Raw genomic sequence first — 12,767 nt, 5'->3', positions numbered from 1 at the left:
TGGAGTCACAGTCAGAAGAGCAGGCAAGGGAAGGGAGAGGGAAGCTCCACACCTGAGCTCAGATTTCCTATTGGGAAAGATCTCCCACATTACAACACACAACAGCTGAAGCTGCAGTAAGGTACTACTTGATGGGCATCCTTCAAGTGCCAAGTGAGCAGCTGCCACATGGGGCCTAGTACCCTAGAATCAAAATCTAACACATTCTGCAGGGCAAAATCTGTCACAAATGGCCTGTATGAGAGATGCAGAACTTGGTTGAACCCACAGAACTGTTACAACATAGCATTTCTCTCACAGCTGGGCCTGGGTCATGTGCCTAAAGTAACAATGGGGCCCTCTGATCTTCCCTGTTTCCTCCTAATTTAAAGCCAAGGAATCCAAATGACGAAAAAAGGGTAAGAAAGTTCTAAGTATGCTTTTATCCTATCATCCCCAATGGATGTTTAGTTACACCATTATTTTTCAGTAACCATCAATTCTTCAAGGAGCCATCAGTGCAGTTCTAAGTATGGATGACTGAAAAAGTAAGTTATCAACAACTTCTGCAGTATCTCTTGCCCTAAGTGACATGTGCAGGAGGAACACAAAACCAGTTTAGCTGCTTGCATGATTTCAGTTAAAATGCCTTTTGTATCACCTAGAGGGATGTCTCTAGAGAACAAAAGGTATGACCAAGTTATAGTTACATTAACTTAGACAAACACTGATCCCCCTACAGAGAAGGCCAGTTCATGTTAAAACACTAAAAATGCAGTCACTCATATCTAAAAAACTAAACAGCCATGGAACCAGTCTTAAAACATGAGTATCATTACACCTACTAATAAAATCACATTGACTGTATAAGAGTATGTAAAAAATGGGAAGAAATTCAGAATACTGAATTACAGATACTAACCCCATTTCCATAGCAGGGACAATAAGGTAGGCAACTTTTATTACTCAGATCTTTACTTACTCTCAAGAGAAGCACTGAAAGGTTTCAGTACTGCAATTCTCAAAGTCATCAGATTAGTGCTCACAAAAAGCATGCAGTTAAATTGGTTCAGTGTTACAGTGCTCAATAAACAGAGTCCAGGTGTCCAAAGAGTATTAAAATGCCTCCCTTGACAGGAAACCATGTGGATTGCTTTTGCTTACAATTACCTTGAAGGACCTGAGCTGCTCTGGCTATGGCCACAGCCAGGCTAGTCACAGAGATATCAATACACACAGCAACACATACACCCTAGGGAAGACATATGTATCCTGTGAAAATAATTTAAGGGCTGACTTTGAAAGTCCGTGTAGAAATTCAAAAGACAAGAGGAAGCCTTTTATTACAGCGAGTTTCATTGCATTTCCTCTTACAACAGTCACTCACTACATATCCAGACACTCACTATGTTGACAAAAAAAGACTTTTCAATTTCTCTTTTAGAGAGATTCTAAAGTCAATCACAATAGATTTAAAACTCTGAAGTATTATCTATCTTGAACAGGAAGGATAACAACTTCAATGCAAACTATTAGTGCACTCTACGTATCTGCAAGTAACTTGAATACTTTCTGTGCTGGTTTTGTCTGGAATGGAGTTAATTTTCTTCACAGTAGCTGGTACAGGTCTATATTTCAGATTTGTGCAGGAAAGTACTGGAAACACATGGATGTTTTAGTTATTGCTGAGCAGTGTTCACACAGAGTGAAGACCTCTCCTGCTTCTCACCCACAAGGAGGCTGCAGGTTCACAGTAAGCTGGGAAGGGACACAGGACAGCTGACCCACAGCTCGCTGACATGATGCTCAGCACATAAAGCTGAGGGGAAGGAGAAGGAAGGGGGGGTGTTTGGAGTGATGGAGTTTGTCTTCTAGAGTAACTGCTATGTGTGATGGACCCCTGCTTTCTTTCAGCTGAACACCTGCCTGCTTATGGGAAGCAGTGAATCAATTCTCTGTCTTGCTTTGTTGCATGCACTGCTTTTCCTATTAAACTGTATTCATCTCAACCTATGAGTTTTCTAGCTTTTAGTTCTCTGATTCTCTCCCTCTTTGCAACATGACACAGGGAGCAAGAGAGTGGCTGTGTGGTGCTGAGGTGCTGTCTGGGGTCAAACCACAACACTTACGGATTGATAACTTCTGTACAGGAACAAGAGAATTGTCAAGACTCCAACAATGCCAGCACAAATCACTATTTCCCATGGGAAACCATACAGATCAGGGCCAGGTCTGATATCTTCAGGCAGTGATGCCACAGCCTGAAAAGTAAAGTAAAAAGCTTCAGCTAAAGGAAAAGAGATTAATATTATCTACAGAAACAGACATTACATATTGACATTGTTTACCTCCAAGGCTTGTATATCTATTTTTTTTTCAAAACTCTGAGAAAATGGTTAAGGGAAGCATTTGATTTTGAAATTATAGATATACCAGGAGAAAGAAAAAAACCCCAAGAAGTTCCAACAAGATATGAAAATCAACAGATAAAGCTCTGAAACCTTTTCTTTCTGACACTATCAATTCTCACAGAATCACAGAATGATTTGGGTTGAAAGGGATCTAAAAGATCATCTCGTTTCAATCCCTCTGCCATTGGCAAGAACACTTTCCACTGGACCTACTTCCCCAAAACCCCATCCAACCTGCCCTTGAATACTTCAAGAGATGGGGCATCCACAGCTTCTCTGGATAACTTGCTCCAATGCCTCATCACCCCTGCAGTAAAGAATTTCATTCTTTTCTCTAACCTAAACTTATCCTCTCCAGTTTAAAGCCATCCCCCCTCATCCTATCACAGAATCACAAGGTTGGAAAAGACCTTTAAGATCATCAAGTCCAACCTGTTCCCTGATACCTCAACTATACCATTCCACATCCAGTCTTTTTTTTAACACATCCAGGCATGGTGACTCCAGCACCTCCCTGGACAGACCATTCCAGTACTTTATCACCCTTTGCATAGGGAACAACTTCTTCCTAAAAAGATGTTTCCCACCACTACGCGCCCTTGTAAAAAGTGCCTCTCCAGCCTTTTTGTTGGCCTCTTTAGGTACTGAGAATTTACTATAGAAAACTCCCTTTTGAGCTCTCTTACACATTTCACTGCTGGAAGAATCAACACTAGTAAGTATTTCTTGATCGTCTGGTAGAAAACTTAATTGGTAGAAAAACCTGTTCAACCAACCTCATGCTAAAATAACATACTGAACTCACCAGTGATTTAACACATTTTAAACACTTCGATACACCACGTTTCATTTGTAAACGGATCTATTTGCTCAAAGATACGACATGCTCCACGTGGCTCAAATTTACCACCCGTGACCCGTTCCTAAGAACAGGGTACTGTGCTGTTAACCTTTAATTTCGATTTTTCCCCTGCCCGAGCCTCTGAGGTGCAGCGCTGGCCAAGACCGCGGCTGTGGCAGCGCCGAGCCCCGCGTCGCGCCGGCACTCACCCAGCGCAGCCCTTCCCAGGCCAGCCCGCAGCAGCGCCGGGCGCTGTCCCGCAGCCCCGGCCACAGCCCCGGCCACAGCCCGGCCGTGCCGCCGCCGGCCCCGGGCCCCCCGCGCCCGCCCGCCGCCATCTTCCCGCGGGCGGCGCGCGCCCCTTCCGGCCCGCCGCCTGACAACCGGCCCGTACCACTGCCCGCCGGGGGGCGGGGGAGGAACCATGCTGCCGCGGTAACGGGGGGGCCCGCCGCGGCTGCCGGCCTCTGCCGCAGAGCCTCCCCTGGGCACGGGCACCGCCGGCCGGGGAGACCGGCGGCTGCCCTCGGCCTGCGCCCGCCGTCCCGCCGCACGGACGCGGCCCCGCGGAACCTGCCCCTGTTCCTCCCTAAAGTTACGCCAGAGAAACTCACCTCCCGTGCGGCGCTGGCCGCCTCCATGCCCGTCCGGGCGGCGGCGGTGGCACGGCAATGAAACTGCCCGGCAAGGCCCGGCCGTGTCCCGGCCCGGGCGGCGGGGCCGTGCCCGGCGGGGCGGGGCGGGCCGGGCCGGGCCGCAGGTGCGCAGGCCTGGGCGGGCCCGAGCTGTGCCCAGTGCCTGTGCTGGCAATGGTCCTGCCGGGTTGCTGGTACCACGTGTAAGGGAAGATGCAATGCTGCATTGCAAAGGATTCTTCTTCGTCCCATTCACTAAGGTTAACGCTAATTTGATTTGGTTTGGGTTTTGTTTTTTAACTACTTATTTTTTGATACGTGTGCTAACGACTTTCACAACGCAAGATGAGTGATTGCGCTGCAAATCACGTAAGGGACCAGGATAGGTGGAAGGTGGAGTGCCTTTTTTAGCTTTTTTAGCGGTATCAAACAGTACAAGAACGCGTTTGTCCGTAGCAGTGAACTGTCAGTGAGTTGCAGTCAGTCATGAGGGACAAAGCCTGTCAGCTTTCCTCTTCCTAAACTGAAATTTAACCAGACTCTATAAACGTACACTGGAAATCAGGAATACATTTATGTGGTTCTTAAACTTCAATTACCCCATCTAAACGAAGTTCAACCAAAGCACCGAAGTTTACCAAATGGCACTTTAGCTGCCACTACTCTTATTTAGAGGAGACAATGCAGCAACAGCTACCTTTTCTCAGGGTGCTCTGGCAGCATTGTTTCTTGTGCAGTTGCTCCCCTTAAAGTTCACCTTCACTCTGCACTATGTGTTGTTGTTTAAGACATCCCCATAGCAATAACAACAACCCCATTTTCTATTACATATATTTTTTTTCTTAGAAAAGTATCTTTAATGCAGTTACAAATGAGGGGAGGATTTGTGAATCAAGGCTTTGGAAATACTCTTTATAAACAAGGGAACTTGTCTAGTTATTTTGCTCATCATAAGCCAAGTTTTTTAAGTCCAAGCAAATTTAATGTTTCTGTTCTGAGAACTAGAGGGAGCTATTAATTTCATTTAAAAAAAATAAACAAAACCAAACAAAAAATTAAACCACCACTCAGATATTTCCTGTCTGTTAAAAAAGCCCACAAAACAAAGCCCCAGATCCTGACACCCTAAGGTCATCAGATTCTGCACTGCAAAGAGACAGATGATAAGCAGCTGACCTAAAATGTTCTTATACTCTGTCTCATTTGGCATCAGATAGCCCTGGAAGCAGGGAACTGCAGAGGGTTTATCTAAAAGGATTTTTTTTTTTTGTGTTTTTTTTTTTTTTTTTTAGGAGTTTCATTGCAGAACATAACTTGTAGCTGGCTTAAATTTGCAGTAATGTCAATGTAATATCATGGAAAGAATTCTTACCATTTCGATGATAATCATCACTGCTGACGATGCAGATTTTAGTGTTTCTCTAAAGTCAAGAGCATTCAAGCACAGAAGTATCTGATGTATCCAGCCTCCTTCTGGTTGGATCATAAGGAATAAAACAAGAGGTTTTACATTACTATTGTCAACTTCATATAATTCCAACTGGATTAATAGTTTTTTTGTTTTGCTTTTTTTTTTAAGATTACAGATTTATTTTCCTTAAAATTACAAAACTTAGCACTTACCATTACTTGGAACATAGTTCTGGATGGCATCAGAGAAAGTAGTTTTGACATTGATTTCAGAGTCAGGTCCTGAACTGTCCATTTTTGTTTGGGAATTTACTGAAGCAATGGCTGTTGCTTTTGAATCTTGGTCACTGTCAAGTTCACTGTCTACAGCTACATATATTTCATACTCCTTGTCTGGTGTTTCTTCTAGTAGCTTTCTTCTGCCTACTCCTGCACATAATTATGAAGGGAAATCATGGTTACTTTTAGAGGATTCAACTAACTCCTATAAGATATTAACTTCTGCAGAGATTTTAATTTTTTTTTTGTTTGTTTTTCTTTTCCTCAACTTAAAGCCCAATACCAGATAAATGTGCTACAGATGTATGACTTAAGAAACACTATACAAATAACACTATACAAAACCTCAGAATTTTAAGGTTAGGCCTTTAAGCAAAACTTACATTGTAGGAAAGTAATTAAAAAATAAGTGTTTAGGAAAAAATATGTTTGGTTTGATAGTTAGATTGTGGATTCCCTGGTCAGGATTAGTAGGTCTCTTTCATATATCCAAATACAAGTGGGGTAAACTTTGGTGCTAAAACAGTTAAAAATACCATGTAGGATTAAAGATTAACAAATTCCAAGATACCAAGCTTCCCTGCAAAATACAAGAAACCACAGGCATGTTCATGTAGAAGTATGACTGAAAGCACCTGGCTGCCTCAGTTTTAGTGACTTGGAGTAAATTGCCTGAAGCCAGTAAAATACTGCTTGCGAAAAAAAACCACACCGTGCCTACCCACAAAATAAAAAGTTACAGATTGTTTAATTTAATGATATTCTTCAAGACAGTACTGGCCAAAGGTACACATCAGAAGTAATCCAGTAGTTCAAGACGAGTAATTTGCTCTGAAACTGTTACCATTGTATTCACTTAACTTGTGTTATCAGATCCTCAAAATACCATAAATCAGTCCATAACTTGTATGAGTTAGGCTCACTACCTCTTCCTTTTAAATCACCAGAAGGAGACAGTGTTCTATCTGTTGTGGTTTTATTTTTGCCAACAAAGGCTATTTTGTTCTTGCTAAATCACTGTTAGTGAAACATTAGTAACTTTAGCTGCAGTTTGGGCAGCACACTTAATTGTTATAGCAGACAAAAGCTCTGGCAGCTCTAGAAGAACATTCCTTTTTTCTGTATATTTTTCCTGCTCAGTATCCAAACTGTGCCCCTTTTGTGCAGACACAATGACCTGTTCCCTCCACATAGCATTATCTTCAGTTGAGTAAGCTGTGATTTCACTATGAATCTTTTCAAATTGCTGGTGCTGCTGCAGCAATTTGCTTCCATCACAGAGATACTCCAAGGGTTGCTTAACATCTTGTTTTAATTTAAATAAAATTGTTGAAATGTAATTAATGGGTTTGGTAAATCTGTTTATCATACAACATTTGCCTCGTTTTGTTTTTTTCTGCACCTTCTCTATATTTAATAGTATCTTAGATTGTTCAGATTCCTTTCAACTTTCTCTTGTTCTTCTGTGCAGTATTCAAGTGTACTAGTCCTAATGTCACTTCTATTTCCATTTACTCAGTTTATTTCCATTAACTGAGGCCATTTGATGAGAGGTGAGGAGAGAAAGGTCGGTCTGGAGTCAGGTCCTGGGACCCTTCATATTTCTGATGATGTTCATCATTAAAAATGTCCTGACTGAAATATTTGATGCTGTTTTCATAAAACCCTGTGAGACACTTTTATTCTCTGATTTGTGAATTTCAACTTTTACAGTACTATCCATTATGAAGCTGGCTTTTGGATGCTGAATTTTTTTCTACACCATAATCTTTGACTAGTTGGTCTTTCTTTGATGTTTTCAGACTAAGACTCGGTTCACTGTCACATTGAGGTCTTCTTGATGCCCAGATGATTATTTGCAGTTCCTGGTAGTTCCCCATAATTCTGCACTTGCCCTTCTTTGGTTGTTGAATTTGGAAACTTCAGTATGTCCTCAAAATGACTAAAAGAGAAGCAATGGCTTTGTTCTTCAGATATTTCAGGCTTTTCTCCTGTATTTTTTATGTCTGAGGGATCACAATTTGGAGGGGCTCATGAGAACAAGACATTGGATGCAATTAATTAATGTTCCTGTTGATTATCATATTTATCCATATTATAATAAATAAAACTATTATAGATATTTATATACCAACCTGATTGGCCACGTCTGCTTTCTGACTCCTGATTTTTCTTTTCAGCTTCAGTATTTCTCAGGAGTTGGCTTTCTGATACCAAGTCTTCTTCTGAACTGTAAAGTTCAATTGGCTTCTCTTTGTCACATGTTAGTATAGCAAAAGATGATTCTGTGCTATTTGAGGTGTTTTTGGTGTCATTAAGAGTATGTGCACGTGATGGTATCTCCCCAGGATTTGGCTTGTTACTCTTTGAATCTGTTATTTCTTGTGCATAATTCTCATCTTCATCTGTCACTGCATTAACTATTTCTTTTAATTCTTTGCTCATATGTAATTCTGTCTTGTCTAAAGTCTGCTCTTCCTCATTCTTATTTGCTTGTTCCATTGTTTCTCTGCTTCTCTGGTCCTCTGTAGCAATTGTAGTTTCCTCAGCACGGCCAAAATTAAGAACATCACTTAAACCCAAATTAAACCAATTGGATTCAGATTCTTGGCTTCCACTCTTTTCTTCTTCTGACAATACCTCGGTGACTGTTGTTTCCTGTTCAGTACTAGAATGCCCAGGCACACTAGAGACATCATAGTTTTGTGGATCATTTTTTTCTGATGCCAAATCAACATCATTTTTTTCACCAAAATACAGAAAACTTGTCAGTCCACCTTGAAACCAACCAGATGCAGGGGGTTCTTGTTCCTCCTTATAATTTGACTCTTGTAAATAATTTTCAGCTGCTACCTCTATTTTTCTGCCTTGGTACTTACTTGCTTCTGAAGATTCAGTAAAAACTTTTAAGGGCTCTTCATCATTTTCACTTTCTGTGGTGAACCATCCTGAAATCCAACTAGACTGAGTTTGAACAGGTTCTACTGGGAGATTGTTTTGCACTTGTGGCTCTTCAGTATCATCTTTTCTAACCAACTTTTTGTTTACAGACTCCTGAATGTGAGAGTCCTCTGAGTCATTTTCATAAACTGATTTGGTACTTTCTTCATTTTGTATGGGGTGTCTTGTATATTTTAAGAGTTTATTTTCATGCAGCTTTGATTCTGCATCAGATAATGAATATTCACTTTCTTTGTTGCGATCAATTAATGCATCATCTTCATATTCAAAAGTGTACTTATCTTCATGAAGACAAAGGAAATCAGTTTCCTAAAAGAATAATATTAACTTTTAAAATGTTCTAATGTGTAATTTTCTCTATCACCATCTAGCACAGCAAAGTATATAGTTGTTTTTTCTGTTATAACTTTACACAAAGAGCTGTAATTAATTATATTATTCCTAATCTTTAATTATAGAAATTATTTTAGAGAACAATAAGTACGCAACTGGAACACTTAAAAAACATGTTTTGAATAATCTGAAATAAAATATCCATCAACAGTTGAATTTCTAACTGGATATTAGATTTTGAATTGTTGTAAAATACACTGGAAAATTTGGTGATGTTGGCTTACCTTAGTGAGCACTTCAACTTCTTCTCCAATTAAAACTTCCTCAACCTTCACAGCATCTCTTGGGAAATATCCAAAATCTTTTCCTTTCTGTAAGAAATATAAAACTAATAAGAGCATTTAAACTTCAGTGATGTGTATGTTAGGTACTTGCACATGTGCTGGGAAAGTATGGAGAACAATAAGCTTATGGAACAGCCCCCTATCTCCTTAATTCTGTCTTGTCAAAAGATTGGTTTAATTTTCCTTCATGGAAGTGTTCCCCTTGCCATTTCAGAAAGCAAAGGGAAGTGTATTACTCCATACTGTTATATTCTGTTTGTGCACTACCAAAGCAGTAACCTTAAAACTGCTTTAGCTGAAGACAGTGCTGTGTGCACTGATAGTCACAGCCAGCTCCTACTAAAATTGGCTGCAAATTTCCCATTGTCTCAAATGGGGAAAATGTCACACCTTAATAACTAATGACTCATATTAAGTTACAAGAAAAGTAGGATATGAAGTTCAGATATGAGACCAACTGCAGCTCAAGAGAAAATTACAATGAAGATGGCAACACTACAGAAAATAAGTTAATGATAGGGCCCAGAAGAATCAAGTCCCTCTGGCCAAAACCCACTACTGTCCTTACATCAAACCATTGCATGTAGCCTTTAATGGAGGGATACATCTTGGAAAGCAAGGAATAGTGAGGTACCTGCAAAGATACTCCTGGATGAAAAAAAAAAAAAAGGAAGCCAGAATTTCACTTTTAAACAATAAATGTGACAGATTATTTACAGAAAAAAAAAATCCAAAAATGTACTACTGTCTTGTAGTTTTGAAGCACTTACATGGTTTTACTAACAGTAAATCTTTATTTGGATCAATGCATCCATTCCTTCTTAAATGACTGTTCTAATTTCATTGACACTTGTTCCAAGTCATTAAATATGTATGATAACTTCTCTGGGAGCTTTCCTTAAGCACTGAACTGTGAAGTCAGGTCCCAATAGTGGATGTCTTACCCACAGACCTGTAGGTAGGAACCTGACCTGATAGGCCTGAATGTTTTCAAGGGAGCCAGATTAAATAATTACAGCCAAATGATAAAATGAAGGAAACAGAAAACTTGCATTCGGATCTTGACTTTGTTTCTCTATGAGTGATCTTTGCCAAGATTTGATTTTCTCATTCTGTATAAAGATGGTAACAATGACTCATCTCCCAAATACTGTATTCATCCATGACTCGTTAATATTCCAAAAGAGATAGAAGATTCTTAGAAGCAAGTAGACTGTGGTTGTTACACTATTACTAAAATATTTATGGGGAAAGTATTTCAGATTGAAGTACTTACACTTCCTGTCCACAAGTTTTCATTTTCCCCTGAAAGTTTGGAGTATACAATGATCTCCTCCCCTGTTTTGAAGTTAAGATACCGGCAATCAGGCCCTAAGTAGTCAGTAGTGGCTTGAACTCGGCTCATTGCCTCTGGAATAATATGTGGAAAGAAATAAACAAACACAGCATCCATTTTGTCTGAAGTCACATTACTGAAGAAATCTAATATATCAAATACTGATGAATTGCAGTAGCAAGCATTTTTATGTATGTGCTTTGTTACAATACTAATCCATTTATATCATCAAGTGGAAATCAACTAACACAAAAAGCAGCCCTATCTTGTTTTCTTTCCCATGTATTGCAGATATCAAGGGGAAAAGCTCTTGTCCTATATGGACATTTTTCAGTGCTTGTTTAGCCAATGTTTCAGTGCTTAAAGTGAAAGGATGTATGCAAAATTAGCAAATTCAATTTTTAAAGTAAATCCAAACAGCTAAAAAGTATTTCTCAGGCATATTTATAATTTTATATTTTAGAAATTCTAAGTTAAATCTAGTAATTATTTCAGGGATTTTGTCCTCTTTTTTGAATACATTTATCTTAATATGAAAATACATACATTTTAGGAATATAAACCTTAAATATACTGTTAAAATTGGAGTTTTCAATTCACTTTGAATTATTTTAAGTGTTCCTTTTCTCCACCCCAGTCTCCCCACAGAAACCACTATTGATGTGCTCTGGTCTGTTTGGAGCCCATTTCACATGCTGTTCCACAAAGATAGACATCTCTGAACATCCAAAACCTACTGAAGTTGGTATGGCTCCACAAGAAAATAGAAATTAATCATCAGAGGAAATCTAAGGTCTCTCCCACTTCAGGAGAAATGGAAGATTGAAAATACAGTGAAAATACAACACTTAAGTCTGCCAAACCAATGGATACAGCTTAGAAACAGCTTCAAAGATGATTATAACAGGTTTCACAATTGTAATCAGTGGATAGTAAACAGGACATTATTTGTCCACTTGTGATTCAGTGGCTCTGCTTCCTGCCAGTTATTTACTCTTTGAGAATGACATAAATAGTTACAGCACTTATTTAATTTTAAAGAAGAAAAAATAGGTAAAGAGGAAATATTAACAGAGTGTTTTGTAAGAAGGATTACAAAAGAAATCCCAAACCAATTTGCTGGTAGGAAAAAAACCCGAGTTCTCTAGAATGGGCTATGAATGTACTATAAACACATGATAAAGAGTCTTCTTTCTCAGCTTATAACCTACCATTTTAGAATTATTTATATTTTATTTATTTTATTTTGTACCTGTAAAGAATGAGTTAAAATACTTTAAAGCTGTTTTATACTGCCTGTTTTGGGGACACCTGAGAAGAAGCAGCTATTCAAAAGTATTTTTACTGAACTTTGATCTGTATAACCTTACACAACAATCCAGACAGTCTTTTTTTTTCTCTTTTTGTTTTAAAATTTTAAGCCTATTGCTCTTAAACTTAACAACAAACATTTGCAATGGCTACTCATTTCCAGTCTGTTTCATTGCTAATTTAGACATTATGATTCCTAATACCTGCATATTCACCACAGACTCCCTTTGAAAAAAACAAATTTTTACTTACTCTCACATTCCGGATCACCACACTTCTTCCATTTTGAAAGTACCTTTGTACTCTGCACACTTGCTAAAAATGAAATTACTAACAACAAAATTCTCTGATCCAAGATCATTGACATTTTAGATTGAATCCAGAATGCACTGAAATTATGGAAACTGCATTGATATGCAGTTAGCAAGAATATTCTACATTTTTCTTAGCCTAAGAAAACATTTCAAGTAAACTTTTAATCCTGCTTTCCTTCTCTGATCTACTTAAACAGAAGTACACTATGCTAACCTGCTAACAATCTGCAGAGTCAGGTGTCCTGATTATACACATGCATTAATAATTAACTATGTTCTGATAGCTAGGCTGATGTTTTGAATACAAAGAAAGTAGTCCTGGTCAAATCAAAATTTAGCCTCTCTCAGATAGATTCTTCTGTACTGAGTTTGTACAAGATTGTGCCGGGAGAAATTCAACAGCAGTTGTATTAGGATTATTTCTGGATTATGAATGCATTTTTAATGTATCTCTTTCATCTGATTTTAAGATGGTGTAAGTGTGATGACCAAGAAGCCTGGCAAGGTCTAAGACAGCCTACTATCTACAGCTACACCATATTCCTTCTGCATTATCTATGCAGAAAGATTTCTGCATAGCTGACGTCAAGAAAGGATGAGTGGGTCAGAGGAG

General features: G+C 39.1%; 1 protein-coding gene across 6 annotated transcripts in view; it reads right to left on the bottom strand.

The window, feature by feature from the left end:
* The window catches only part of MIA2 (MIA SH3 domain ER export factor 2), a 35,245-nt gene extending 22,871 nt beyond the window's left edge, over positions 1-12,374 (bottom strand). For 2 of the 6 annotated variants that reach the window (XM_030273130.4, XM_030273131.4), the window contains exons 1-7: positions 12,093-12,373; positions 10,470-10,603; positions 9,134-9,220; positions 7,691-8,825; positions 5,490-5,705; positions 5,239-5,339; positions 2,109-2,240 (exon numbers count right to left, since the gene is read on the bottom strand). In XM_030273130.4, the coding sequence (XP_030128990.4) occupies positions 2,109-2,240; positions 5,239-5,339; positions 5,490-5,705; positions 7,691-8,825; positions 9,134-9,220; positions 10,470-10,603; positions 12,093-12,207 (1,920 nt within the window). In that variant the 5' untranslated portion in view covers positions 12,208-12,373. The other 4 variants (XM_072930241.1, XM_030273132.4, XM_012574276.5 and 1 more) reach the window with 4 other exon arrangements.
* Between the last annotated feature and the right edge of the window lie 393 nt (positions 12,375-12,767).

The sequence above is a fragment of the Taeniopygia guttata genome, chromosome 5 (genome assembly GCF_048771995.1).
Source record: "Taeniopygia guttata chromosome 5, bTaeGut7.mat, whole genome shotgun sequence".
Taxonomy (NCBI): domain Eukaryota; kingdom Metazoa; phylum Chordata; class Aves; order Passeriformes; family Estrildidae; genus Taeniopygia; species Taeniopygia guttata.
This window is presented reverse-complemented; position numbering and strand designations above follow the sequence as displayed.